At 40.5% G+C, this 27369-nt stretch overlaps 1 protein-coding gene across 3 annotated transcripts in view; it reads right to left on the minus strand.

Annotated features, from left to right (window-relative positions):
• Positions 1-1257: 1257 nt before the first annotated feature.
• Positions 1258-27369, minus strand: part of kank3 (KN motif and ankyrin repeat domains 3) — a 36600-nt gene continuing 10488 nt past the window's right edge. For 2 of the 3 annotated variants that reach the window (XM_040128237.1, XM_040128238.1), the window contains exons 2-12: positions 20505-20579; positions 18490-18578; positions 15935-17737; positions 15028-15130; positions 14559-14792; positions 14156-14246; positions 13401-13620; positions 12204-12346; positions 8472-8672; positions 3572-3673; positions 1258-1981 (exon numbers count right to left, since the gene is read on the minus strand). In XM_040128237.1, coding sequence (XP_039984171.1) covers positions 1919-1981; positions 3572-3673; positions 8472-8672; positions 12204-12346; positions 13401-13620; positions 14156-14246; positions 14559-14792; positions 15028-15130; positions 15935-17737; positions 18490-18526 — 2997 coding nt within the window. In that variant the 5' untranslated portion in view covers positions 18527-18578; positions 20505-20579 and the 3' untranslated portion in view covers positions 1258-1918. The remainder of the gene's footprint in view (positions 1982-3571; positions 3674-8471; positions 8673-12203; positions 12347-13400; positions 13621-14155; positions 14247-14558; positions 14793-15027; positions 15131-15934; positions 17738-18489; positions 18579-20504; positions 20580-27369) is intronic. The other variant, XM_040128239.1, reaches the window with a different exon arrangement.

Raw genomic sequence — 27369 nt, forward strand, 5'->3', positions numbered from 1 at the left:
ATAACTGGTCAAAATCTCCTTTGGCAGCAATGACATCAAACTGTAGCTGTGGATCAAACCTGCACGATGTTCAGGAGGAGTTTTTCCACAGCATCTCTCCTAGGGTTTACGTCTGGGCTCTGACTGGGATCCTCCACAAGGTTGATTTTCTTTGTTTGAAGTCCTTCTGTTGTAGATTTATTTCCATGCGTAGGGTCATTGTCCTGCTGCATACCCCAACTTCTCCTGAGCTTCAGCGGCGGACAGCCACCCTGACGTTATCCTGTAAGATACCTTGATGAACTTAGGAATGAATTTTCCCCTCGATGAGGGTGAGCTGTCCAGACCAAGAGGCAGCAAAGCAGCCCCAAATCATACTTCCTCCATCGCACTTCACCGTTGGAATGATGTTTTCATGTTGGTATGCAGTGACTTTTTTACGCCATATGTAGTGCTGCGTGTTCCTCCCAACTTTAATTCATCAGTCGTCGAAACAGTTTCCCAGTAGTGTTGTGCAGTGTGAAAGTTTCCTTTGGCAAACTTCAGCCCGCAATAATGTTGGTTTTGGAGAGCTACAGCTTCCTCTGTGGTGTCCTGCCATGCAACCATGCACCATGAATAGCAAAATCGAAATATTTGAGTGTTTTTTACAAGTCAAAGTAGCCCTAACACAAACCTCCAATCTCCAAAATAATTGTAATTTAGATTAAGATCTAACAATATTGTAAGACAACTTTATACATAAATCCAGATAATTTCAAAGGTTTCATTTACTTTTTCTTGTTGCTGTTTGAACTGACAGTATTTAGTAACTGCGCTAATTGTTGATTACAGATACAGTGGATTCAAAACTCAAGTGAACAGTGAACAACCCAAGTGTTCCGCCGTTAAGCCCAGTTAAGAGTGTAATATTGCATCTCATTCACAATAAGCTTGGTTACCTTAATGTTAGCTTGCTAAACAATGAGTTTGGATTGTTAATGCTTCACAGGGTGGCTAGGTAGTAAAAAACAAAAGTATGAAACACAGAGGTGCGTGCGCGCGCTTAACATCCAGACTCTTTCTGGAACTTGTTAAATTATTCAATGCACAAGAACATCTTCTTTGGAAAAGAGAGATTTTAAAGCACTGTTAGAGACAGTCTTCATGACCTCCACCTTCACGAAGTGTAAAGTTGTTTAACATTAAAGAAATGTTTGTAATGCTTCCAGAAAACAAATTCAGAATCAGCTTTCATGTAAATGTTTATTTCAGACATGAATATACAGTGTATATTTATATATATATATATGTATATATTTATATCAACATACAAGGCACAGACAGTTAGTCCAGACTATGAAGGTGAAGAGGTTCACATATCAGTTAATGAAGGCAAGACAGCAAGGGTAGACTAGAAAACAACACACACCAGCTGTGATGTGTCATTTGATGTCCATAGCACACAGATATGTTAAGTAAGAAGAAGTAAAGGTAAAGTAGCCACTCCAGGGAGTCAGTGTGACACATTTTCCGGTGCAAAGACACTGGTCTTTACAATAAGATAGTGATGTATCGTGATACATATCGTTGTGTCAGTGTGTGGGCTTACTTGGAAAATAACAGTTGCTGTTTTTTTGTTGTGCATAATATGCCACCACTGGTGGTGTTGCAGTTAACATTAAAATATTAGTGGAGTGCAAATAATAAATGTAAGTCACAGAAAAAAATAAGCACTGGAGACCTCATTTAGACATGCTAGGAGCTTATATTAGTCAAGTATATAATAAAACCATCCACGACTTTTATGGAAAAATAATATTCTCATATTAACAATACTCTTAAATGCAGGACATATATAAATACATTTATATTAAAGTAAATTCCAGTGGAGCTTTTCTTAGCTCATATCCAGTCATGTTTACTTGTCTGTCTGCCTCAGCGAGTGGCTATGATCAGGTCAGTCTGCGGGCCAGGTCGTCTGGGGGCTGGTGGGGCTCCGTTGCTGGGCGTTTGGACTCCCCTGAAGGACACAATGTGAGGGACAGGGTTGAGTTTTAAAGGAGGAATTTATTATTCTGAAAGTGCATCTACAGTCAGTCTCCTCTTTCTAAGATACGCCTGTATAATCTAATGCAGTCCAATACAACAGCTCTGCCATTTCAGCCATCTTTACAACGTTCATAATGTTCAGTTTTCAGTTACATTTTTGGAAATGTGTAAATTCAATTAAATGTTTATTTTTGGTGTTGTTTTAGACTACATTATATTGAAGGGTGTTTCTAATTTTTTGTCTTTTTTTTTTTTAAACAAATATGAGGGGGTGTATATTATAGATACCTCAGATTATATGATGTTGCCCAGTACAACACCATCACTAACTATGACCTCAGTGCTAAAATATATAGTTTTATTAACACCTCTATAACAGTGTCAAGTACTGAACATTATAGGGATCATAAAAGGAGACTGATCATCTGATGTCAGATTAATTCTATTGGATTGCATCAGACTGGAAAGGTGTACCTAATAAAGTGGCCATTGTATACTGTTGACATGTTTGAGGGATTTGGGGATATAATATCTTGAGGGAATGAAAGAATAACGCTTGGACATCATTGAACAGCACTTACAAAAAGTCTCTGATGACTTTAAAAGTATAAATTACAATCACTTCATTAGCCTCAATGGTGAATATGAAGAATCGTGCAAGAAATGAAACATTTGACATAATGTACAGTAGTCTTTACACAGATACTGTATTTAATATACAGTAATACAGTTAGGTACATAAGTATTTGGACAGTGATTCAATTTTCATGATTTTGCCACTGAACATCACAATGGATTTGAAACGAAGCCATCAAGATGTGATTGAAGTGTAGCCTTTCAGCTTTAATTCAAGGAGTTTAACAAAAGTATCACATAAATCATTTACAAAAAATAATGAGAAAAATAAGAAAATTGCCTCACTGTCCAAATATGTATGTACATCAAAAGCTTTTTTACTGTTACTCATTATTAGTATGTTACTTTAAAAGTGATTAGTAAGATATTTTGGTAGTATATTCAGTTAAATGCCTTCTAACAGAGCCCACAATCTACAGGAGCCTGATAATACCTCAAGGGGGCAGCAGTGCACCTTCAGTCAATGCTGCCCACACCCAAACTAAAGCTTGGAGAGCTGCTGCGGAACTGATCCTACCCACTTTAAATACAAGAGACATTGCTCACTGTACAGTTATGTTGTTAGTGTGACCTGCACCAACTGCAACTAGTGACCCCAAAAATGAAACGCTGCCAACTACAGAGTGAATTCTTGACTTCAAATGTTGATGTTTGTTCTTCCTTTTCAGGCTGTTAAACCTGATCAAAACAGCAACAGGCAAGACTGCATCAGAACTATGTGTGACCACCCTTTTGCTATGAAGTAGGTCAAATTTATTTCCCTGTTTTTTTGATATGTTTTCTTAACATGTTTCCTTTTATGTGTTATTGTTTAAAAATATCTTTTAACTTTTAAATGTTGACTACCTCAGACTATGCATTAAATTATTGTGTCTCTCTGGGAACATCTCCACAGAGGAGGAGGTGGGAGGGAGGGTGGACTCACCACAGCAGTCTGGGTCTTGGCATAGTTCATATGGGCGTAGAGCAGCACAGCTGTGTCATTGTGAGATGCCTCCAGTGCAATGGACAGAGCATTGCTGCCATCCTGCAGAGAGCAGAGGAAAGAGAGAGGGACAAAGAGAAAGACAGAAGGAAAGCAGGGAGAGTAAAAGTGAGTTCACTGACACACAGAGTGAGTTTCCAACTAGAACCGAGAACTTTACAGTTTGGGATGGACAATGTGATCGACATCAAAGTCATTATAGGCAAGTCTCGCCATTCGGCAGCCATTTTTGGCTAACAAGACCAGGCCGTATCTAAATGAATGGGGAGATAGTCAGTACTTCACTTTAAGTGGTCACCAGGACATAAACTGCCTGTAAAGAATCACCAGTCAAATCTGATAAAACACAGCTTAAAAGGTTTGGTGACTATGCCCCGAAATAAGGTTTAAAATGATTTTTTCCCCCATAGGTTATACTTCTACCACACATGTGCAAGGTTTTGCTTGTGTCAACAACAGGATTGGCTTGATAGGTTTCCCATTCGACTGTTGTAAAGCTGATGATTGAGGGGGGGTTTACATGTCATACAACCGCTATCTTTGGCATTACAGACTTTTCTATTCAAAATGCCTTATGAGGGTTGTCTCCTCTCTTATAACATCTCTGTTGAGATGCACACAGCTATTACTTTCCAGCCATTTTAACATGCTCTGTACTGCAAGACTCTGTCTAGGTGTGTTACATCACTCTTGTGATGGATATTGGGACAACTCATTCATTCCCATCACTCAAGTCATTGTCATGCATCCGTGATTGGCCAGTAAAGTACCAGGTCATTAATTCTTCCTGCATCTTCAGTACTTTTGTTTTTGTAATTGTACTTTCTTCTTGTTAGATTGAACACGTCAAGCAGGATATAGCATAAATCTACTGTACAGTAAGTACAGTTTTACAGGGTAATTTTGACCCTATAAAACTTAAGCAGGGAGTAATATAGGTTTTATGTACTGTTGCAAAGCCAGAAACTGAATCTTGTCCAACAGCTTATTCTTTCACCATTAGTTGATAGTAGTGATGGTTGATAGTAGGTGTGTAAAGGTATTAAAAAAAATCTGCAGTTAGGGACATGGTTCAGTACGTTGTCAGTACAGTAGGGAAAACACAGAGACATGCATTTAGTTTGACCTGTGCTGTACATATCTTGGTCAAAACATATCCTTATGAAAAATGTTTGTTATGTGTTTATGTAATATTGGCCAATATCATTATCTGATTTTTAAAAAATGCTTAAATATGGTGATCGATAATGAGAATGAATGACCAAATAGCACACATGAAAGAACATTGCAGCTGGATTCGAGCCCTGTAATAGATGCATTTGACTTAGAGAAATAACATAAACTAAATGTAGTTCAACAGGTTCCAGCCATTCCACCCTTTGTCCAGTGTAGCTGTAACTTACTACTGGGAAACCATAATGGTTCCAAATGAAAGACCTAAATTGCATTGGAGGCTCTTCCAGTTTCTCATTTGCATATGGCTTTACATCCACACGACCCAAGTGTTCCACTTCCCAAGTGGAGCTCTCACACTAAGCCATTTATGTCCCAGATTTGCTTACTTTTAGATTTAATTAGACAGTATTAAGTTAATTAAACAAATCATTTCTTTCATACAGCATACTGAACGAAAAAAAAAAATTGCATATCAGAGTGTGTGGTAAAAATACAGTATGTACCTTTACACCTCAGGTTGAAAGAATGCATGAAATTAAGGTCAAACTAAATGGCACTGGGTTTCTTTCTACTTGCACTTAGTTGCCAGTTTGTTAGGTTTACCTAGCTAAAACTAATGCAGTGTAACAGTCCTTAAATAAATCCTACTTTCTTGAAGGTTATATTGTTCTTTTTTTTTTATTGAAACTGTTTGAGAGAGGTGTTTATTCAACTTTATGGTCATTATGGAGGCTGCAGTGTGGGGTGCCAGTTGAGTTATATTCTGTTATACAGAAAGGTGTTTCTGTTATCTTGTCTGCCCTATTTATATCAATGAAGAGAAGGCTTAATAACAGAAACACCTCTTTGTAGAACACAATACAGTTCAACAGCACCACAATCTAAATCATCCAGAATTATAAAGTTGAGTCACCATCCTTCACAAAAAGTTTAAACACAAACTGAATGAACATTATAACCTCCATGCTGGTGACATTTAATGCGGGACTGTTGTATTAGATTGCATTAACAAAATTGGAAGCTGAGTGTATACAGTCAGATACGTATTTGTAAAGTGACAGAATTTTTTGTAATTGTGCCCCTCTGTATGAAGTCTTCAAGATGTGATTGGAGTATAGACTTTCAGCTTTAATTCAAGGGGTTTAACAAAATATCATTCATGAAAAATTAAATTAAGCAGATAAAAGGTCAGGAGTTGATTCCAAGTGTTGAATTTGCACATGGTAGCTGTTCATGGGAACCCTAAAAATACGGTCCAAAGAGGTGTCAATGCAAATGAAGGACATCATTAGGATGAAAAAAAAACCTATCAAACAGATGGCAGAAACTTTAGCGGCAGCCAAATCAACAATTTGGTACATTCTTAAAAAGAGGAAATGCACTGCCAAGCTCAGCAACATCAAAAGGGCTGGAAGACGAAAGAAGACAACTGAGGTGGATGATCACAGAATTCTTTCCGTGGTGAATAAAAACCCCTTCACAACACGTAGCCGGGTCAAGAACACTCTTGAGGATGTAGGCGTATCATTGTCAAAGTCTACAATCAAGAGATGCCTTCATGAATGTAAATACAGAGGGTTTACCACAAGGTGCAAACCACTGGTAACACTCAAGAACAGAGAGGCCAGATCAGACTTAGGTCTGGAACAAGATTCTTTCTCTTTCTCCATACTCTTCTCTGATAGGAACAGAAGAGTATGGAGAATGAAAGGAACGGCTCATGATCCAAAGCACCACATCATCTGTCAAACATGGTGGAGGCAGAGTTATTGCATGGGCATGTATGGGTGCCAGTGGAACTGGGTCACTGGTGTTTATTGATGACGTGCCTGCTGATAGAAGCAGCAGGATGATTTCTGAAGTGTATAGGGCTATACGATCTGCTCTGATTCAGCCAAATGCAGCATTCTTCAATGGCCAAGTCAGTCACCTGACCTCAACCTAACTGAGCAGCCTTTTCACTTACTGAAGACAAAACTGAAAGACCCACAAACAAGCAGCAACTGAAGGCGGCTGCACTAAAGGCCTGGCAAAGAATCTCAAAGGAGGAAACTCAGAATTTGGGGATGTCCATGGGTCCCAGACTTCAGGCAGTTATTGACCACAAAGGATTTTCACCCAAGTATTAAAAATAATCCTTATATTTATAATTAAGTTGGTTAATCCAATTACTTTTGAGCCTTTGAAAATGAGGGACTATGTATAAAAATGGCTGTAAATCCTTAATGCAATGTTATTGTTAAACCCCTTGAATTAAAGTTGAAAGTCTACACTTCAATCACATCTTGATGGCTTTGTTTCAAATCCATTGTGGTGATATACAGAGGCAAAAATCACAAAAATTGTCACTGTCCGAATACTTATGTACCAGACTGTACCTCCACTTTGCTTAACAGTCCTTGTTTGTCATGTTGTTCTTTGTTTTAGGAGGACAGGAGTGGTGGGGGCTTTTCCAAATATTTTCCCACCCTCCCTGGGTCTGCTGCTTGGTCTAGCTGTGCTGCACCGAAACACAATACAGGAGCTGCCTGCACCGAATAGCCAACTCATTCTAGGACAAAAGTGAACACTAAAATATTTGTCTGCCTGGCCCCTCTTCGGGCATCAAGACCAATCCACTGTAAAAATCACTTTAAAATACCTGACTCCGCAGATTAACAATCAAATGAAGCGGGGAATGTGATTTCTGCTATATTGTTCAGTTTTTGTTGAAACTGTTTTCTGAGAGGTATTGATTTAACTGTATGATCATTTTGGAGGCTGCAGTTTGTGGTGCCGTTGAACTGTCTAGCATTATACAACGAGGTGTGTCTGTTTTTTAGCCTACCCTCATTGATTTGAATGGGGTGGACAGAATAATAGGAACACCTACCAATATAACGCAGTGCAGTTCAACAGCACCACAAACTACATCCTCCAGAATGATAATACAGTTGAATCAACACCTCTTTAACAGGGTTTCAACAAGAAAATTAACATTGAAATCTTCATGAAGGAAGGATTTGTAACAGGACTTTTGTATTAGACTGCATTAGTCTTAGCTAGGTATAACTAATAAACTGACAACTGAGTGTATGTTTCAAATTCTAAACAACTTATAATGTTTTTAGTAGTTAACTGGTTTGGTTGACAAAATGATAAATACCCTATAGCTTGGATCTTTTAGAGTCTAAAATTCATCTCTAATTAACTTTTGTTGTACTTACCTACTACTTTTGTCCTACAAATGGACAAAGTTTTTAGGAAATGAACAGTTGGAGCTGACTTGTGTATGGGCCATGTGGTAAAGTATGCAGAGAACTACTGCCAGAGCCCACAGGGCATTGTGTCTGAAATCTGGAAGACTGTGGCTGTGAGCAGAAGAGCTGTGGCTTTCTAATTCATCCCCCGGGGGCTTGTGAGTAGTCCAGTGATTGTGTTTCCTGTAAACACCACTGATTTGATTAGAAGGCAGACGAAACTAATCTGATAATGGCTCTTTAGCCTATCTCGCTAACTGAGGAAAAACTAAAAAGGAGAAGAGAAAAAGGTGATGAGAGGAAAGTGCATAGACCAATTTCCCATGAGGAGCCATTTCCCGAGCACAGACTGAGCTGAATCCCGGATGAGAAAACACTTGTTTTCAGCAGTCACCAACTAAATGGCTAAAATGTAAACCGCTTACATTGTCCACGATGGTGATGTCACAGCCAGGCTGTTCCAGGAGCAGTTTGACAATCTCAGCTCGGCCGTGTTCGCTTGCACACATTAGAGCCGTGGAGCCCTCATCGTCCTGCACGTTAACATCAGCGCCACACTCGAGCAGTGCCCGCACCATTTCCTGACGGCCATGGCTAACAGCTAGCATCAACGCCGTCTGGCCCGCCTGCAAAGGTAAATAATTATAAATATAATTTCTTTTTAAGACACTGCAGTTTTTCAAATGCTGTCATACTGGTTAGATTATCCATTGTCCATTAACCCCCCCAAAGAGATGAGAAAATGTCATTTACAGCTTGAGATATATGACCAAAACAAGAAAATAATAAATCACAACCTCCTAACACCACTGACTTATGTGATGCCAGTTGTATTGTTCTACTATCTACTGGTGAAAGTGTTGACTAAAGATACCTTTTTTTTTTACTTTTTCTTTTTTTTTTTTTTATTTAGGTTTTTCTAAATGCAATCCTGCACAGTGAAACCAGTCCTCTACTGTGAAGCTTCTCTGAAACTTTCATGGCCTAAGTGCCTTGCTAAAGAGCATTTCAGTTAATTATTCATTTGCTCAACCTAGATTTTCCTCATCAGTTCAGTTAATTTCTAACCTGCCCACAACAAGCCTGCTTCTCTGGCCCTTTAGGCTCCTCCTTCCAAAATGCAGTCATTCATCATCATTTTGTGTCATCACTTGCAGGATAGCAGCCCAGATCTAATGGCTTGCTCATCATCCGTGGCTCCTCAATATAATGCCGCAGCGCTTCACAGACTGAACATCGGCTCTTGAAATGATTGCAGGGCCATTTTAGATGAAGCTGTAATTCTCTGCTGATCCCGGTCTGGTTACATAATCACAACTACCCCCAAGTGAAAGCAGCTAATCTGCTCAGAAAGCACTAACCCCTTTAAGTTGAATTCTCAATTAACTTATCACTGACAATAACCTAGACTTTCTCCACTTCAATGAAACCTAGCAACCACTGTCAGACTATTACACACTTAGCCAGACTACACCTACTGGATTCACCTCAACAAACCTCAACCAGAAAGCCAGGGATGTGGAATTGCTGACCTTGTCTACTCAACCAGCTTAACCATCAACAACCTCTCTGCTCCTGACCCTACCATTTCTGACCACCTGGCCATCTTCATGGACATTGACCTCCCCTACCCTCCGCCAAAGGAAACTCGGACAATAACCTTTGGCAACCTCGACCACATCTCGCTGACCTCACTCTCTACCTCCATCCACAACAATATGTCAAGAGTCACCTACTCCTGCATCTGCCTCCCCCACTACCACGAATCTTCCTTTTATTCTTTCAAACCAAAATTGACTCCATCTATAACAACCTATCCACAGCCACCTTCACTCGAGCTTTACCAACCCCCCTTCCTTAAAACTCAACCTCTCAGACAGTTTTCTCCTTTCTCCGACGCTGACCTTTATCACATCATGACCAGAATAAAAAATTCCACCTGCCCCAGGGGACAATCCCTTCCAGCCTTAGAAAGATTAACCGTCTGTCCATTCATTACTGCAACTGTAAACTACTCCCTCTGCACCGGCCATGTCTCTCCTGCCGTCAAAAAACCTGGGCTCAACGCAGACTCACCTAGCAACCTCAGACCCATCTCTAACCTTGGATGCACGTGTTGTTGCATCCCAGCGTAAAGCCCACCTCAACTCTAATGACATGATCAAAAAATTTCAATCCGGTTTCTGCCCACAACATAGTACTGAAACAGTACTCCTTAAAGTTACCAATGACCTCATCCTTACCTCAGCATTTGACGCAAGCAATCACTCCATCCTCCTGTCTCGCCTGGAAACATCATTCAGCATCATGGACACCACCCTCATCTGGTTCAAATCATCTCTCTCAGACAGACTACAATATATATGCATCAATAGTTGTAAATCCTCAACTGACCCCTCAAAAAAGGCGCCCTTCCAAGGTTCATTTCTTGGTCCCCTCCTCTTCATCTTCTGCTTACTTCCCCTAAGGAACCTTATCCAACGACACGGTCTCAGCTTCTGCTTCTACGATGACGACATACAACTTTACATAGCCACCAATTCCATGACACCCGCAACTCACATCATCCTGATTGATTACTGCAGCAGCATCCTCATTGGTACTTCTCAATAATCTCAAGTATGTCAAAAATTCTGCTGCCCATATTCTCACTCTGTCTCGTTCTTGTGGCCACATCACCTCAGTTCTGCTCTACCTTCACTGGCTTTTGACTTTTCCTTTCCTCATTCGCTTAAAATTAAAATACAGTTGAGTAACTAATTCAAATTAGTAAAAGTCTTTTTTGTCATTCAGAACATAACTCCCCAATCTAAAAGCTTAACTTAAAAGAAAAAAAAAAAAGAAAAAAAAAAAAAATAGTATGACTTAAATTCCTGACTCTAAAACTGCATTGCATGACTTGTGTTTTTTTCCTGACAGCAACATTAACCAGTACCAGTAATTGGATTTATAGCCAGTGATGCTATAAATCCAGAGTCCTATGACTTGGCAGTGTGAGGGGCCTATCAGGCGCTATTTCCTGACACATACACTACACAACCTGATTAGATCAACCAGAGAGATGAAACCACTCAAAAGTCAGGAATAACTTGTGTCACATTAGGCTTCATATTTCCTTAATCAAATTTACCTATAACCAATTATTCATCAAGTCTCTGGATTTGAGAGCTGGACTTAATTACAATACAGGAAATGCTCATAACACCTACTTACTGAAATAAAAAGGGAACTAACAGGGGCATTATCCTCTGAACACTTTTTTTCTTTCCCTTCTTACAAAATAGCTCTAAGCATAAAGTAGATTCATTTAAAACTAGTTTCTGTTTTGACTAATCTAAAAATTAATCAAGTCACATTGAACTTTTACTGTTTGTAACATTGAAACAAAAAAAACTTTTGCAACACGTACACACACACACACACACACACACACACACACACACACACACACACACACACACACACACACACACACACACACAGGAAAAAGATGAAACCCCTAGTTTTCACTGAGCAAAGGAATGCTGCCAAAACTCACTCTATCCAATGTAATGCTAGTAAAAGATTAAATTTAGAGACTCAATCACCTCACTTCCTCCTATGTTTGGTTTAATATTGAATTTTTTCCACAGTAACAGTTTGTGTCCAAATCAGACTTAATTGATTTAACAAAGCCAGCTGAGCCACGACTGAATCTCTTAAATGATAAAATGCTTCTGGCTGATAGAGCTGACTACAGAGTCACAGAGGGTCTTTGTCTCCTTTTTTGGACAATTTATTCAGTTCTCAGGGGATACTTTTTTTAAAATAAAGAACTGTATCTTTGCTTTTCAACTTACGTTGTCACTTGTGACAAAAATATTTTCACATTTTTTAGCATGAGAATTTTTTTTACCCCAACTATGAATTGTTCCTGTCCAATGTTAAAACTTTATATCAAACCAGCATGTACCCATTAATTTAATGAGTTTTAAATTATTTTTTTTGAAAGGCAGGACCTACATACCAAAAATGACGCACATAGGAATGGAGTGACTGCAGTAAAATAACTGTACAAACACGGAAGGCTACAAGTTGCACTTAAAGAATAAACAGCACACAAGTGGTGAGTCCAGTTTCAGGGCTCTACGAAACATGATGGAGGTATGGTGACTTGCCTGACTGGCCTTGGCGTTGACATTGCCCTGACTGAAGAGTTTCTTAACCACAGCCATGTCCTCCTCTTCCTTTACAGTAGAGAGAGCAGCCAGCATGATGGCTGTGTAGCCCGCCTTGTTCTGCTTATCCACAGAGCACACACCTGCAGGGAACGTCAGTACTTACAAATGATTGCACATATGCAAATCTGCCACATAACAAATTGAGCAGATGAGTGTGACTTTAATCTCAGAGCTTCCAGTAGAGTGATACAGTTATAGTTTAGTTTTATTTCTGTGTCAGGCCAAACATCTGGCCCATTCCACATGAGATTACAAGACACCATCTTCCAGCAATACACATACAAAAAAAAAGGAGGGGTGGGCCAAAAAAGTTACATTATAAATACTTCTATATTCTTTCAAATAACATTTATGTGGAAAAACATCCAAACGGACGTTTCACAGAAAAGAACTGCTACATACAGTATCTACAGTTCATCCTGATGAAGAGCTTTTTTTACTCTCATATCTCAGTTAGTTTCACTGTTTCATATGTAAACAGCCAACTGAGTCTTCATACCTACAAAGTCGGCATTATTTGACAGATTGACACACTGTCCAGTTTCAACGGCAAGTAGTAAAAGACCAGATCTCCGCTGGGCACATAAAGATCTTTGCTTTTTAGATCAATTATATACAACATAATTCTCAGTACCACTTTCGTTTTTTTCCACCGTACACAGATTCTCTGAACAAAATTGTCCACCTTAGCTAAAAGACTACAATTACGGAAAAACAGTTAGCTTTCTAGTGAAAGCACAAGCCCTCAAACTCTAGAACTGTCTTCTTTACATGGTGTGAAGCTTGTCAGTAACACATGCATGAGTAACCTGAGTTTTGTTCAGAAATCAAAGATACCAACATCACTATGAGGACTGTCGTTGGAACCATCTTTTGCTAGTCAAGAAATAGCTCCAATGTGTTAGCGAATGGCTGCTTAAACCAGAGGGGTCTTCCTTTTTCCATTTCTGCACAAGTCAAACACACAAATGCACAAAACAACAGGAGAACCCAAGTAAACTAATGGCTGGTTTCATCCAACAGCACACAAGTAACAATCAGTGGTTGGATTATTAACTAGATTGTTGTTGTTGTCTGTATGGTATTGCTCTATAGTGTAGTTTGGATCATTATTGTCTGACGACTATCACTGACCTGTGTCCAGCAGCAGCCCAACCACACCAAAGTTCGAGTGGGAGACGCTGTAGTGGAGAGCCGTGTTGCCGTTGCCGTCGGTCATATTGACTACATGTTCCAGCAGCACTGACGACACCTCAGAGAACGCCATCAGGTAGTCGGAGACCCGTGAAGGCTGAGCCATCTTTGCACTGGAGATACGGAACCACTCAAGCTGCACAGTGTGGGTGCTGGAGAGCTGAGGGTGAGGGTGCAAAGTCATGTCATTATAAGTATGCATTGAGAACACCTGAGAAAAACAGAATCTGAGGGATACTGGCTACAGGCTTGAACTCTCTTATTAATATTATAGTTTATTAATGCTAATTTCTAATCCAGATTTGATCATAGTTTGAAGCTAAAAACAGCTGTGCATGCAGTGTATTTCAAAGTCAAACAGTATTTGTCTCCAGTTATTAGGCTGACATTCAACTGAATATTAAGGTAAGTCCTTTTTACAATCTGTTGTTAACAGTGATTCAGTTCCTAAGTCTTTTCCCAGACTCGACTTCTCTGTAATTGTTACATGAAACTCCAGTTGTTTGGGGATATTTTTAGCCCTAGCCAAACATTTATTACAAACAATAAAATACACCCACATAGCTATCATCAACTTTAAGTAATTATGACATTAAATGGCTATAATTTACTTTGAATTATTCATGTGATGAAATGATGAAGTTAAATGTAAAACTCTGGGGTAAAATTATTTGAAGAAGCAAGCAGGGACGCACCACTTCCTTACTCTTCAGTGATTTAATGTCGTCGTTAAGGTGGTTCTTCAGAATGAGGCAAGCCTCACGCATTTTTGAGCTCAGCTCAAACCTGTGAAAAAAAAACACAAATGTGTGAAGGTGAAACAAAACAATATACTGCTTTCTGCACCGTTTCTCTTTCTTTGCATTACCATTGTATGTGGATTTTACAGTTGTGTATTTAGGGAGTGTATGTATATAAACGTGATAAGACTTTCTCTTTGCATTGCAACATGATTTGATAACATTCACATTAACAGCACTACATTTAAACAAGGAAACTATATAAACCCATTTTCCTGTAGCCTACAGGGACCTGAAACTGCATTTGTCCATATAGCAACTTAAAAAATGTATTCTTTCCCACTTAATAACAACGTACTTCTCTTTCACAGCATCCGATGAATAACTTGTGGCTCTCAGAGTTTCCTCATCAGTGTCACTCTCATCCAGGTTGACGTTTCTCTCCTCCTCAGATGTTTCTTCCTCCAGAGCTGCCTCGTCCTCCTCTGTGCTGTCCAAGCACTCGCCTTCTCCACTTTCTCCAGAAGAACTACCATCTTCCTCCTCCTCCTCCTCCTCTTCCTCCTCTTCCTCACTGGATGTTGATTCATAACTGAGAGAGACAAATATTTGCTGTAAAACAGATCACAGACTCACAACTTTTGCACTTCACATTTTAGGCACCGGCTACCTCTTTTTTTCAAAACAACACTCCAGTTGGTGAGGAAAAGGTTTTTGTTTTGTTTTTTCTTACGTGTCAAATCGTTACTTCGAACCTGGACACCTTGTGCCACCTGTATGTTATTTTTACTTTGGAAAAATTAAAAATTGGGTTTCATGTTACCCACCCTCCATTTAGAATACCAACAAACTGCAGGCTCTTCTTGCCAGTGGTGCGATTCTCGCCCGAGTTACTCCCATCCTTCCTCTTCATGATTGATTTCAGCATACCTGTTGACATGAAGGAAGCACATTGATCAAACACTAGTTCAAACAAAGTACGCCAGAGAAACACACACCTCACCTCAACCAGTATGTTATGAGTCCCAATTGCTGGAATAGAAATGACATTATCTTTGTCTTTCTAGTGGAACTGTTTATAAAACAGATATTAGTAAGTGATGCTCTATTTTCTGTGATTTCTGAATAATTTCAAAGACATTTCACAGGAAAAACTGTAATTTGTAATTCATTATATTAAATTGAGTTTTGAGTTGGTATACTTCTAATTAATTACTAGTGTAGCCTAGCAAGCCTTTTAGTCAGTGTACAACAGGTCAGTTGAAAATGCAAAAATGTAAAATTTCCTTCAGACAGGCAACATATAGAGAGTTAAGTGTCCACTAAAAATGAACAAATGAATGAATATTTGCTTGGTTTCAAATGAGACAATTCTTTTAAGCACATTCTTATTTTGCATATAAATTAGTACCACATTACATAATCTTTAGCTTTATTTAGTAAAACTTTCCAGGGTTATTCTTTGAGATTGTTCGGACATTATGAACCTGTAAAATGAATCGTTACCTTAAGAGGTAATGTGTATAGTCCCTTCATTATGCTCCATTTGTTGTGAAAATGAAATTATACTCATTCTCTACCACTTGCCTCGGAATGCAGATACTAATGATGCATTGTTTTGTATTTTGCCAAATACTTCTAACATTTGATGTAAAAATTGAAGCAACCTCATATGATGTCCCAACTCTTAACATCTTTAACCCTATAATGAAGGTAAATATTGGTAGTTCTCACCTGTCTTGGTGTTGCTGGTTGTAGTCTTCTGTCCTTGGTCTTCCTCTTTCTTCTCGGCCCTGCTGACCACCTTTTCTTCTGGAGAAACCTTGTACTCAGCAATGGTCAACTGTCTCTTCTTTGGCACTGCAACTTTCTGCTCCTCAGTCTTTTCCTCAAACAAGTTCTCCCATTGACACCCAGTGCTGACCAGTGCCACAGGAGCCGGTTCTGCTGTTTTCTGTAAAGCATCAGTCTGAGTGCCCTGTTCGATCTGATCTGCTGTTAAAATCTCGCCTACGCACGCATCAGTCACCTCTGGGCAGCACAAAACCGCAGCATCCCTTAACGCAGACGTCAGTGTCTCTACCTGGGCATTCGTTGTGTCTGGTTTTACAAGCACCCCCTTCTCAAATGTGACTTTGGAGGTTTTCTCCTCCATCTGGGCTCTAAGCGTCCACAGGTCTTTGTCGGCCACACTCAGCTGGTTCTCTACAGCCACAATGGTCTCCTGCTGGAATTTAATAGTGTCCTGTAAGGTGTCGATCTCCCGCTGTGCCTCGCTGGTCAGTCCAAGTAGTGACTCCGTGACCCAAACCTCGGCCTCTTCTGTCTCCACCCTGGCCTGTACTCCCTCCTCCTGAACCAGAGGGGCCTCTGTTCCTGTGCCTTTCTCACAAACATTCACCATGGTGCCCTCAGAAGCATCTTTCACACCCTGGCTGTAGTAGAAAACAATAGTGTCCATTGGCATGTCGTCCCCAACAGCCACGGATTTCTTCACAACAACTGAAACTTTCTCTGGAGGCTTTACTAAAACTTTTGACGGTTCTTGTGTTTTCTCTTCCTTGCCCTCAAATTTCTCTGTCAGCCTTTTCAGCTCACCAGATTTTCCGAAGCCTTTGTGACCAGGTGACGTTGGTGAAGTCAGCCGACTGTGGATGTGGTGATCAGTTTGGGGATGAAGGGTCTCTGTGGTTTGGGTAAAAGACTCTGCAGATTGTTTCTTCTTCTGGGCCAACTCCATGGTTACTTTGTTCTCTTGTAGGGCTAACAGGAGCATGTCTTTCTCTGCACGAAGCTTGGCCACCTCTTTCTCAAGCGCAGGAACACCCTTTACCCTTTCTTCCATCTCCTTCAGCTGCTTCAATGCCGTAGCCATCTGCTCTCTAACTGTTTGCAGCTGGCTGGGAGGGATAGTAGTCATTGTGGTGCCAGCAGCTGGAGTGCTGCGCCCAGAGGTCTGAGGACTGGGTTTAGTCCAGCTACCCTGCAGAGGCTGAGTGGATGGGGAGGGTAAAATCTGTTTAGGAGGATCTGCGAGCTGGAAGCGTCCACCATTCTGGTGCTGGTGGGTTTGTTCCTGCTGTAGCCGCCGGCTGGTTTCCAGGAGAGTCCGCTCAACTCTGGGGTTGCGCTGCGGTGGAGGAGGTGGTACTTTGGCCCCGGCAGACAGCGGAGGGACAGTGAGGAGGGTTACAGGAGAAAGAGAGTGTCCCTCACAGGGAGCTGACCCAAGGCGGTTGCGTGGTGGTGGCGGTGGAGGAGCTCTGCCATCTTCACTGGCAGGGGATGCAAGAGACTCTGTTGATGTCCAGCCACTGGTACGCCCGCCCACACTTGGACTCCTCTGGGAGAGTTTGACCCCTCGGCCTACGCGGCGGGAGCTCACAGGAGCCCGACGAAGATTGTGCCCACTCTCTATTTCTTCTACATATTTAAGGAAGTCCAGATCCAGCTGGAAACCATACGGAGTCTGAACGGAGTAGGAACCTGGCTGGTCAGCCTCCTCCTGACTGGAGTAGATGAATGGAGAGCCTAGATCTGAAGGGAAAAGGACAGGTAACTTGGCAACATAGATACAGCATTGGTATTCAAAGATGCCCTGTTTCCTTGTAAACAAACAAAAATTGTGTCCTGCATTGTTTACAGCTGTATACTAGCTTCTAGTTGCCTTCTTCACTTCCTTTATTGGCACATTGCTACATTGTTTCGTGAATTACTGTCACCACTTACCAATCAGTGCAATAGCATGTGCATGTGCATCCTTGTGCGTGTATAATAGATTGCTCCATAACAAAACTAATGGTCAAAAGCTTCACAGGGTACCTTTTTATTAATACTGCAGAAACAGAAGTCTCACATCAAAATTTTACTGCTTCAAAAAAGAGCAGAGACAACAGTACTCATGTTTTTATATAAACCAGCATAAAAACTTGGAAAGTATAATGTGTATTTGCTTTAATGCTGACAAAGTATACCTATTAAAGTCAATACACTAAATAGTTGGAAAGTGTGATGATATATTGGAGCAGGTTTAGGTATGTGATCTGTGGCATTTACAGTACAGCTTCCCTAATACCGTGTGAACTTTCTCTTCAACCCCACAAACCTGGTACTGGCAGATTTAGAATAAATTAATTTATTACAACAATATATTAAAAAATTACAACATGATGCAACACCAAAACTTCATCTTAAATCTTAGCCAAAATGTATACATTTTATAGTTAGAAAATAAATGGGGATGACAGGTGGAAAAACAAAAACAAAGGCATCGTCATGCAGTTTCTTACCAGGCAACTTCGGGTTAACTTGCACCGACTGAGTCATTTTTCAGGATTGGGACCTTTCAGCGCACACACAGCTTCAAATCAACACCTGGCTAAAGAAAAAAAAAAAAAAAAAAAACACACACAGTGACATGAATGAATTTCTCATGAATGTACTTGGACCAGAGGGAAGGAAAAGGATGTAATTTCTAAAACACCACAAGTTTTGGTAAAAACATTGCAGAAAGTCTGTCATTTGTTATCTACTGACTGTCAAGAAGTGTCAACGTGCGTTTAGATTTTCTATCATCGATTTTCCTGTAGGCATCAACATCATGTGCTCCACATCAACATTTTTTGTTAATAAGAGACAGCTTTACACAGCGAACAACAAAAAGCGCATAACTTCTAAACAACCCAAGCGGGTCCATGCTCTCACTTTAAAGGCGGACATAGATGCGTCTTTATAGGAGTTGTAAACTTACTACAAAGTGCAAAAAGGCCTGAAGACGTTTGTGTTCGTGTTTTCTTATGGCTTGTTAGCACGTGTGACAACCTGTGACTGAATTCAAAAGACGGTGAATTCCCTTCTCTCAGCGATAAAGAGGTTTTGTTAAATGGCTCTCTTGTTTGCTTTTCCTCTTCAAACGTCGTGAAGGATGTTGAGCCTGACATCATCCATACCTCAGAGAGAGGCTGTGTGTGTGCGTGTTTTCTACTTTCAAGCTCTTGACTTTACTAGTGGTTGCTTGAGCATTCAGAGGATCTACACTGTGGAACTCAAAAGATTTACTTTCCTGTCAGAGTCGTTGCAAGTCACTAAGACTTAAAATACGTATCTTAAGTGCAAGTGTGTATGCGTGTGTATACTGTAAACTTCTGGCACACAGTGAAGATAGCAGTCAGGGGAAACACCTAAGAACAAAGTCAACAACAATGAGCAGAACAGGTCCAAAAACCTCAAAACTGCTGCTCCATTATGACAGCATCGCACCATCCAGCTCTACTAAAAAACCACAGGATTCTCCTCACCACAAGACCACTAAGAACTGAAATAAATACTGCTTTACTGGGAAATCAGTTATTTCCTCTAAGCATAATATCCATTCATTCAGGCACGAGAAAAATCCTGAAAACCAAAACTGGGTGGACGTGGCAGAGAAACTTTAAGGGAGTGGACTACATTGTGAAACATCTCAATGCAAAATATTACAAGTTATGAAACTTGTTTTTTAAAAGTCAACATGGACAATTTCACCCTTAAAAAAGTAAAGTTTACATTTACACCAAAGAATTGATTCATAAAAGTCTGACTGGGGCAGGAACTGAGGTTATCAGATTTGTCAGTCTTTGGCTACCTTTCAAAGACAAAACAAAATGTCTCAAAATAAATTAAATTTAGGGTTTTTCTTTGTCCATTTAGCTACATTAGCTATCTCTGCTCCTGTTAACAATCTGGTTCTTCTTCTCTTGGCTCCAAGCAGGAAAAACTGAACACTTCCTGTACAGCAGGAAAGAGCTACCAGTTAGAAAGTGTTGCTGGTGGAAAATGGAAAATTTTCCATGAAGCAGATACTTATTATAAAGTGTTATACCAATCACAACAGAAAAGACATTAACATAAATACATAAGGCACTTGGATGGCCTCATGTCCCACCATGATCTCCATGACAAAAGAACGTATGCTCACAGTACAAGTACTTTGTCATCAACGATTACTAACAGAAGAAAAAAAATCTGTTCTGCTTTATTCATATGCATTTGAATGCAGCAAGGCGCACCAAAATCTAATCAAATATCTACTCCATATGGGGTGCCCATGGTGTAAGTGCAAAGTTTTTACTCTGTTTTTGAGTTATCATGTTCATAAAAATGTGTTTACAGAGTCACAGACGCTGTCATGACGACAGAATGTCCTGCATACCATGTACCATGGTGGTGGGACATTCACAGATCACTACAGTTACAAGACAATCCTAAAAAATTCTGAACAAGCACAACAAAGCAGTCTGTTATGGTGCGTTGACGTGAAGTGTACCTCTCTCAGCCGCTCAGTGAACGATGCATGCAGCGGGAGTTCAGGCTGGTTCCCTCCGCCCTGCTCCACACCGCCCTGTGAGAGAGAGACAGAGGTCATCATCATACCAGTCCAAAAAAACGCTGCCATCACAACACAAAAGCACATTATCGGGTGAAAAATTAAGGAAAAACTTAGATAAGTTTAGATAGATAAGTGGAGAAACATAATAAATGCAAATGCTTCCATACAGAGAATGAAAGGGTCAGTAAAAGGTTTGAGTGTGAAAATGATACGAATCACAAGACATGGCCTTTGCAGTCACCAGATCTCAACCCAAGGTTTGGACCAACGTGTTAGACAGTGCTCTCCACCACCAACATCAAAACACCCACTGAGTGGATATATTTTGAAAGAATGGTGTTCATCCCTCCGGTAGGAGGCTACACCTATGTGAAATACCGTAAAATGCAAATTTGGACTGCCGCCATTGATTAAGCAGTTTTCTGTGTTATTTGATTTGTTCCTTTGTTCTTTAAGCTTTACTCTTTCCAGATATGGCACAACATTTATTCTTTAATGTTATTTTTATAATGCTGGAATTATCTTTTGTACACATTGTGGTATCTTTCCACCACAACAATGGACAAAGAAAAATACCAAGTTAAATAACATTTACTTTATGAATAAAGAAAAAAACTACAACTCCCATAAAAAAAACTACAACTGCTGCAGCTCAGGTACTAAAGTCACCGAAGCTTGGTTTCATCCACATCCACAAAACTCTCAAATGCTCTCTTCTACATTTTTATACTTTCTAGCTGTAATGTCTGCAGTCTAACAACTTCTATTGTGTTCAGTTCTCTCTATACCGCTGTTGTTACAGACATTTCTGACCTAACCATGACCCCTCGACTCAGCTCTGTCAAGATGTCACGTTTATCCCGTCAACATCTAGGGCTTAATGGAACTTGTGTTCATTAAAGGCCACTAAAAAAACATAAATATTGAATAAACATTACAACGTTTTTCAAAAAAATTCTATCCTTATCTAAACATATGATATGAGCAAAGTGACATACTGTTGAGAAAGGATTTGTTGCAGCTGGATTTTTAGGAGTTAATGTTAAAAATGTCAGTGGGATTTTGAAAGAGGTTTTCACGTTGGCTCCTTATAGAGGTCAGGATGTGCCAATTGAGGGAGCAAGTATGGAAAAGCCCCAACGCTTGAAAACAGGGCATCTAGTGTAAACTGGGACAAGGTGTACATCCACCTGCGCTGCCGCAAACTTCACTATCACAGGTGTGTGTGGGTTTACAAAGAAAATTACAGCGGCTGCTGTCTATGTGGGTCATACAAAGCCAGTGTACGGTGTACATAAAACTACTTTTAGTGCAATGCTCAGTTTCCTCTTCATGATCGATACATGTAATGCCCAAAAACACCGTCTTTGGAAAAGTACACACACACACACACACACACACACACACAATCATTAATTTTGTTTCAAACATACACACTGTTGTAGCACCACACACGCAGAGATATGTTTTCCAGCAGCCTCAGGCACATTCCTAAAGTGACACATGCTGCTGCAACACGCTGGTTTGTTCTTCTAACTGGCTGACTACTGATAACCCATAAACACACACACATCCATCACATACACAGATCATCCGTCAGCTCAGACTGCAGCCGACAGACAGTTTATTGTCAAAGAAAAGACCACAAACATTCAGACAGACAGAAGACTAATTAACACAAGTTTTACTATGGGCTATTATGGATAATGGATTAATTAAAATATGTATTGGGAAGAAAAAAAGAACGAATCTCTAACTGAAAACAATGTTTCTGCTCTTTATCTTACCAGTCGCTCTGTTTCCCCTCAGTGTTTCTGTCGGCCTCTTCTCTCAGGTCAGACTGCAATAAACATGATGCTGCAGCCTCCGGACCAATCAGACGCAAGTTTCACAAATGTTAAAAGGGTTTCAAGATGTGACCTCACCTCAGTGGTTCGCTTTAGTCCAGACCAGAGAGAAGTACTTTACCGTACTTTGTTTTTTTGTACGGGGTTTGTTTAAGATCAAAAACAAGCTAACCAGAGTTTATAAAACAAGCCACATAATTCACTAGAAGTTTGTTTACTGGGCAGTTTTAGTAACATGTAATCCTGCTAGGTCGGATAAATGAAAAAATGTTGAAGCTGAAACAAGTCTGACTCCAGTTTCTGTAACTTCACCTCCTCAGCTATGCTCAGACAACAGTTAGGTTCAATTACGCTGATGTTTTCACCAAAATCCAGTTTGTGTCAAAACTTTGTAATCTCTATTTCTCTTTATTTCTTTCTTCCTCAAAGCTGGATGGAAACCCACAGTATCACATCCGGATTATCTTGTATAAAGTACAGGTCTGAACGTAGTTCCAGCGGAGCAGTGCTATGGTTTATATCAGTGACAACAAAGTATGTGTCTTTCAACATAAAAACAAATAGCACTTGAGCTTCTGGGCCAGGTCATTCGTATTTTGACAGTGACACCGAATTTAACATTGCAAAGAATGCCAGGTACGTGTGATGACGACAGGTTTACCCAGGTACGCTGCAGATCATGCATTTTCATGCACCTGTGTACCATTTACTTTTTTCTACCAGAGTTCAGGTGGCATCTTTCTAAACCTGGACGACCTGATTTGAGTAACTCAGACTACTGAAGCCTCATGTTAACTTGCATTTTAGCACAAAACGAGGACCGTGGATTTTTTTCCCCCGTCGCTTACATCGCAAGCACATTAAGAAGGTATCTCTTAACTGTCAGTAAGAAAAGGAGTAATGATTGCACCAAACAAAACTTGTTCCAATGTTGATATTCTAAGACAGACATTGTCACAGGTTCAGCTTTGGTTTCCACTGTTGTCCATTTTTCTGTTGTTTCTGGAACAAAATTTTGGCCCTGCTCGTGAAGGTGGTACTAAATCCTAACACCACATTAAATAAAACAGGATCTGCGTTTCCGTCGACAGGCGACACGCTGACGCAACAACACAGTAGAAACACAAGGCAGAACTTGCCGCAAAGCCTTACAAGTTCTTAAAAAGTTGTGGGAAATGGAAAAGGCCTACTGGTATGCTGACTGGCTGCATTTTCAGTGATGAATTTCTGGTGTAACCACTGTTGGCTGATGGTATGTACAGCATTACTTTAAATAAAAAAGCATCATAAACTTCTGTTACACAATCATCCACTTCAATTTATCCATCATCCACAGCAGCATCGTAACACTATGGAAAGCAATTTTAAAAAAGGTCAACAAAAAGATGGCAGCTGCAAGAGGCACATGCCAAATGAACTGTAGCTTTTTACAACTAGTAATTTATAAAATGCAGATAAGTATTTACTTCTGTAGAGCATAATATAAAATACTTAATGGCTCAATGTCTTTCTCTGCTCTAATTCTCATCTCCTGCCAACATCGTCTTTGTCTCTACATTTGGTTCTTCCATTCTTCATTTGTTTCCTTTGTCCTCATCCGTTCCCCTCCATATCTCCACTTCTTGTCTCTGCTCACATGATTCTCATTTCTCCCCTCACCCTCTTCTCTTCTCACACCACACACACACACACACACACACACACACGCACACGCACACGCACACACACACCTCAGCTCTTCTGAGGTGTGTGTGTGTGTGTTGCTGTTTTTCTCTCTGATTTGATGACAGGCAGCAAATTACAGACTGCAGTGCGAAGCTGCATTCCTTCTCTCTACACCCCAAGTCCTGGCCAGCTGAGTCTCACACACACACACACAGGCATGAACGTACACACCACTGAGTCCCAAGACTCATAATGACACCCACACAAGCCAAAACAAAATGAAAGAAGTACCCATAAACACAAACACAACTGCACACACACACAAACACACACACACGCACACACACACACACACAAGTAAAAACTTGACTAAACATGCATAAAAACAAACACATGAGCACATATATTCACACAAACATCCATCCATGCGTCCACACACTCACACAGTCAGATGATCCCACAGTCAGACATAACTCATTTTGGGCATACCACTTTAATTTAGGAAACGTCTAACTGGGTTTGATTCAGTTATAAAGTAATATGACAATCATAACTGCAGCAGCTCACACCCAGCACCACGGTCGCATGTCATTACATTGCAAGCGCTTTGCAGTGAGGGTAGTCATACAGTAATCCTCTAGCTCTGCCAACATTATCAGACACCAAAAGCAGAAAATAGAGCCAGAACTCTGTGAAACGAGGTGGAAATAATACTTCACCAATATGTAACTATGTTGACAACACATCATTGTTTGTTTGATTGCTTACTTGTTAAAGATTAATTCCACTGTCATTTTATGTTAGCGTTATGTAATGATTTATTTTATGGGTGTGTAATTTCTGAATCATTTCCTAAATATTTCCAAGAAGTTTTCCTGGACAGATCTATGTAATTTGGTACCAATTATGGGAAAAGTAGAAACAACGTTCTCCACTTATCTACTCTGCACATTGATTCGCTCACCAGTTTATCCTGTCGATGAGTACATAGATGAGTATTATCAATAGATGTGATGGTCAAAATGATAAAAATAAGGCCCACATACTAGTAGACGAGAATTAGGCTGTAGAAGGTTTCATCAATGTACACTGACTCAAACTGCTTTAGTGGTTGAACGAACAGGCTTGAAGCGATCAGAGCTGCAAACCAAATGAGAAGCTCACTTTACATTCAAAACACATCACTGCATGTTGTCTTTGTCATCGAAGACCCAATTAACTTGATCTAGATCTGTTGAGTTAGAACAGGCAGATTTAGGAGTTATAAAAGGTAACTTGGATGGATTAGTACTTCAGTGACCAAAAGTGTTTCCTAAAAAATATCATAGACAGAACAATTGTATGGTTTTTCCCTTCGGGTCCAGTAATAACATGCGACAACTAGCCCGTCATCCCAGAGCAGACCCATGAACGTGCTATTAATGAAGAAGAGTACCCTGGGTCGTCCTGCACTCAGTCCCCTTCATGGAGGAGGAAATGTTCTGGTTCGAGGCCCAGGGCCATATTTTGAAACAGTGACCTCATCCCCAACACCACCCTTTTCCCGACAAGGGAAGCCAGAGAGCGAGAGAAGGAGATGCAATCTAACTGACAGGGGGGTGAAAGTCAACATCCTCCCTCACTGACAGCAACTTTTACTATCTGACTGCTTTACATGAGAAAAAACCCATTCAGAAATCTGGACACACACACACACACACACACACACACACACACACACACACACACACACACACACACACACACACACACACACACACACACACACACACAGAGAAACAGATACTGCCACCCCTATATGCATACCATGCACACATACACAATCTCCCCTGATCAGCTTTTACCATAATTCTGAGAATCATTACGTTTTTAAGTTTTTCTTCAATATGAAAGAAATCCAGTGATTGCTGTCAATAAATCCACTGGTACACTGCAATCAGAAACTGCCAATGGCTAATTCAACACTGGTGTTTATCTAGTGTAACTGAACCATCAAGAACCGAATCGAAAAGAAACAAAACGATTCCAGATTTGTGAATCGAAATCGAATTGGGAGATCAGTGTCGATATACTAATCCTGAGATGTTTTCCATTTCCAAGGTCAAGAATGAACTTTGGATTGCAGCTTTTAAGCCAACATTGAACACTGAATACAATTTACTGACAACTGTCAACTATCTGCTGATGAGGATCGTGTGATATTATCAAAACCGCCACAGAACAGCTACTAAATGGACTTTGAAGGGAGACTGGTCTCTAACTGATGCTTCCAAGGTCACGAATGAACTTTGAACCTCAACTTATTTGTTGCTTCACGAAGCAAATACCCATTTTAACAACTTTTAACTCTCATCCCAGTTAATCTTAAACCTAAACCCAACTCATAATCGTGAACTTATTTTTGTCGTGGAGGCTAGGAGAAGATTTATTAAATGACTTTATGTTCATGAGGACATTCAGGCCCAATAAACACAAAAATACAAGTACACACACACACACACACACACACACACACAGGAGGGCCTCTCTGCTGCTGGGATAAGTCTGCAGTTTCCTGAAGGGAAGCCCACTTCTCCCCCAATAAATCCCCTTCATCACCACACATACACACACACACACATACACAACCCTCCATGCCCCTGTGGGAGACCTCCCATTGTCTCTCAGTAGGAAAGGGGAGGGGGGCCCTGTCAGGAAATCAGGCTGTCCTGAAAGCTGCTTCCTGAAGGCAGCAGGAAAACACCGGAGAGAAGACAAGCGAAAACTGAGAGCTGAACAAATACAACCAGTATGACACATGCACAACACACACAAAGACAGACACCGCGGCATCCTGCAGCCAACAACGGCACCGAGACCAGCATCACATGATGCATCACACTAATGTTAGATAACGTGTTATCTCTCTTGGCGAGGACTCAAGTGTTTGTGTGCGCTAAACCTCACACACACACACACACACACACACACACACACACACACACACACACACACACACACAGTAACACTTTGTCACCTCAATACACAGGACTCCACCACCAGACACCATCTCCTGCCGCCAATCCCTTCATCATAAATCACGCCGTGTCAATGCTAACATCAAGTGTGTCCCACTGTATAGAGGGGGAAAAAAAATCTCCTCTTTTCTCTTTTGAATCACCATCGGGTTGACTTCTAGCATCACATGCGTCCTGCCTCCCCTCCCTCTTCCTTCCAGATTCTCCAGCAAACACAATCAGGCACATTCAGCCTTCACAATGAGGCATTATGCCTCTTTGGTGGCTACGCTG

The sequence above is a fragment of the Xiphias gladius genome, chromosome 6 (assembly GCF_016859285.1).
Source record: "Xiphias gladius isolate SHS-SW01 ecotype Sanya breed wild chromosome 6, ASM1685928v1, whole genome shotgun sequence".
NCBI lineage: Eukaryota > Metazoa > Chordata > Actinopteri > Istiophoriformes > Xiphiidae > Xiphias > Xiphias gladius.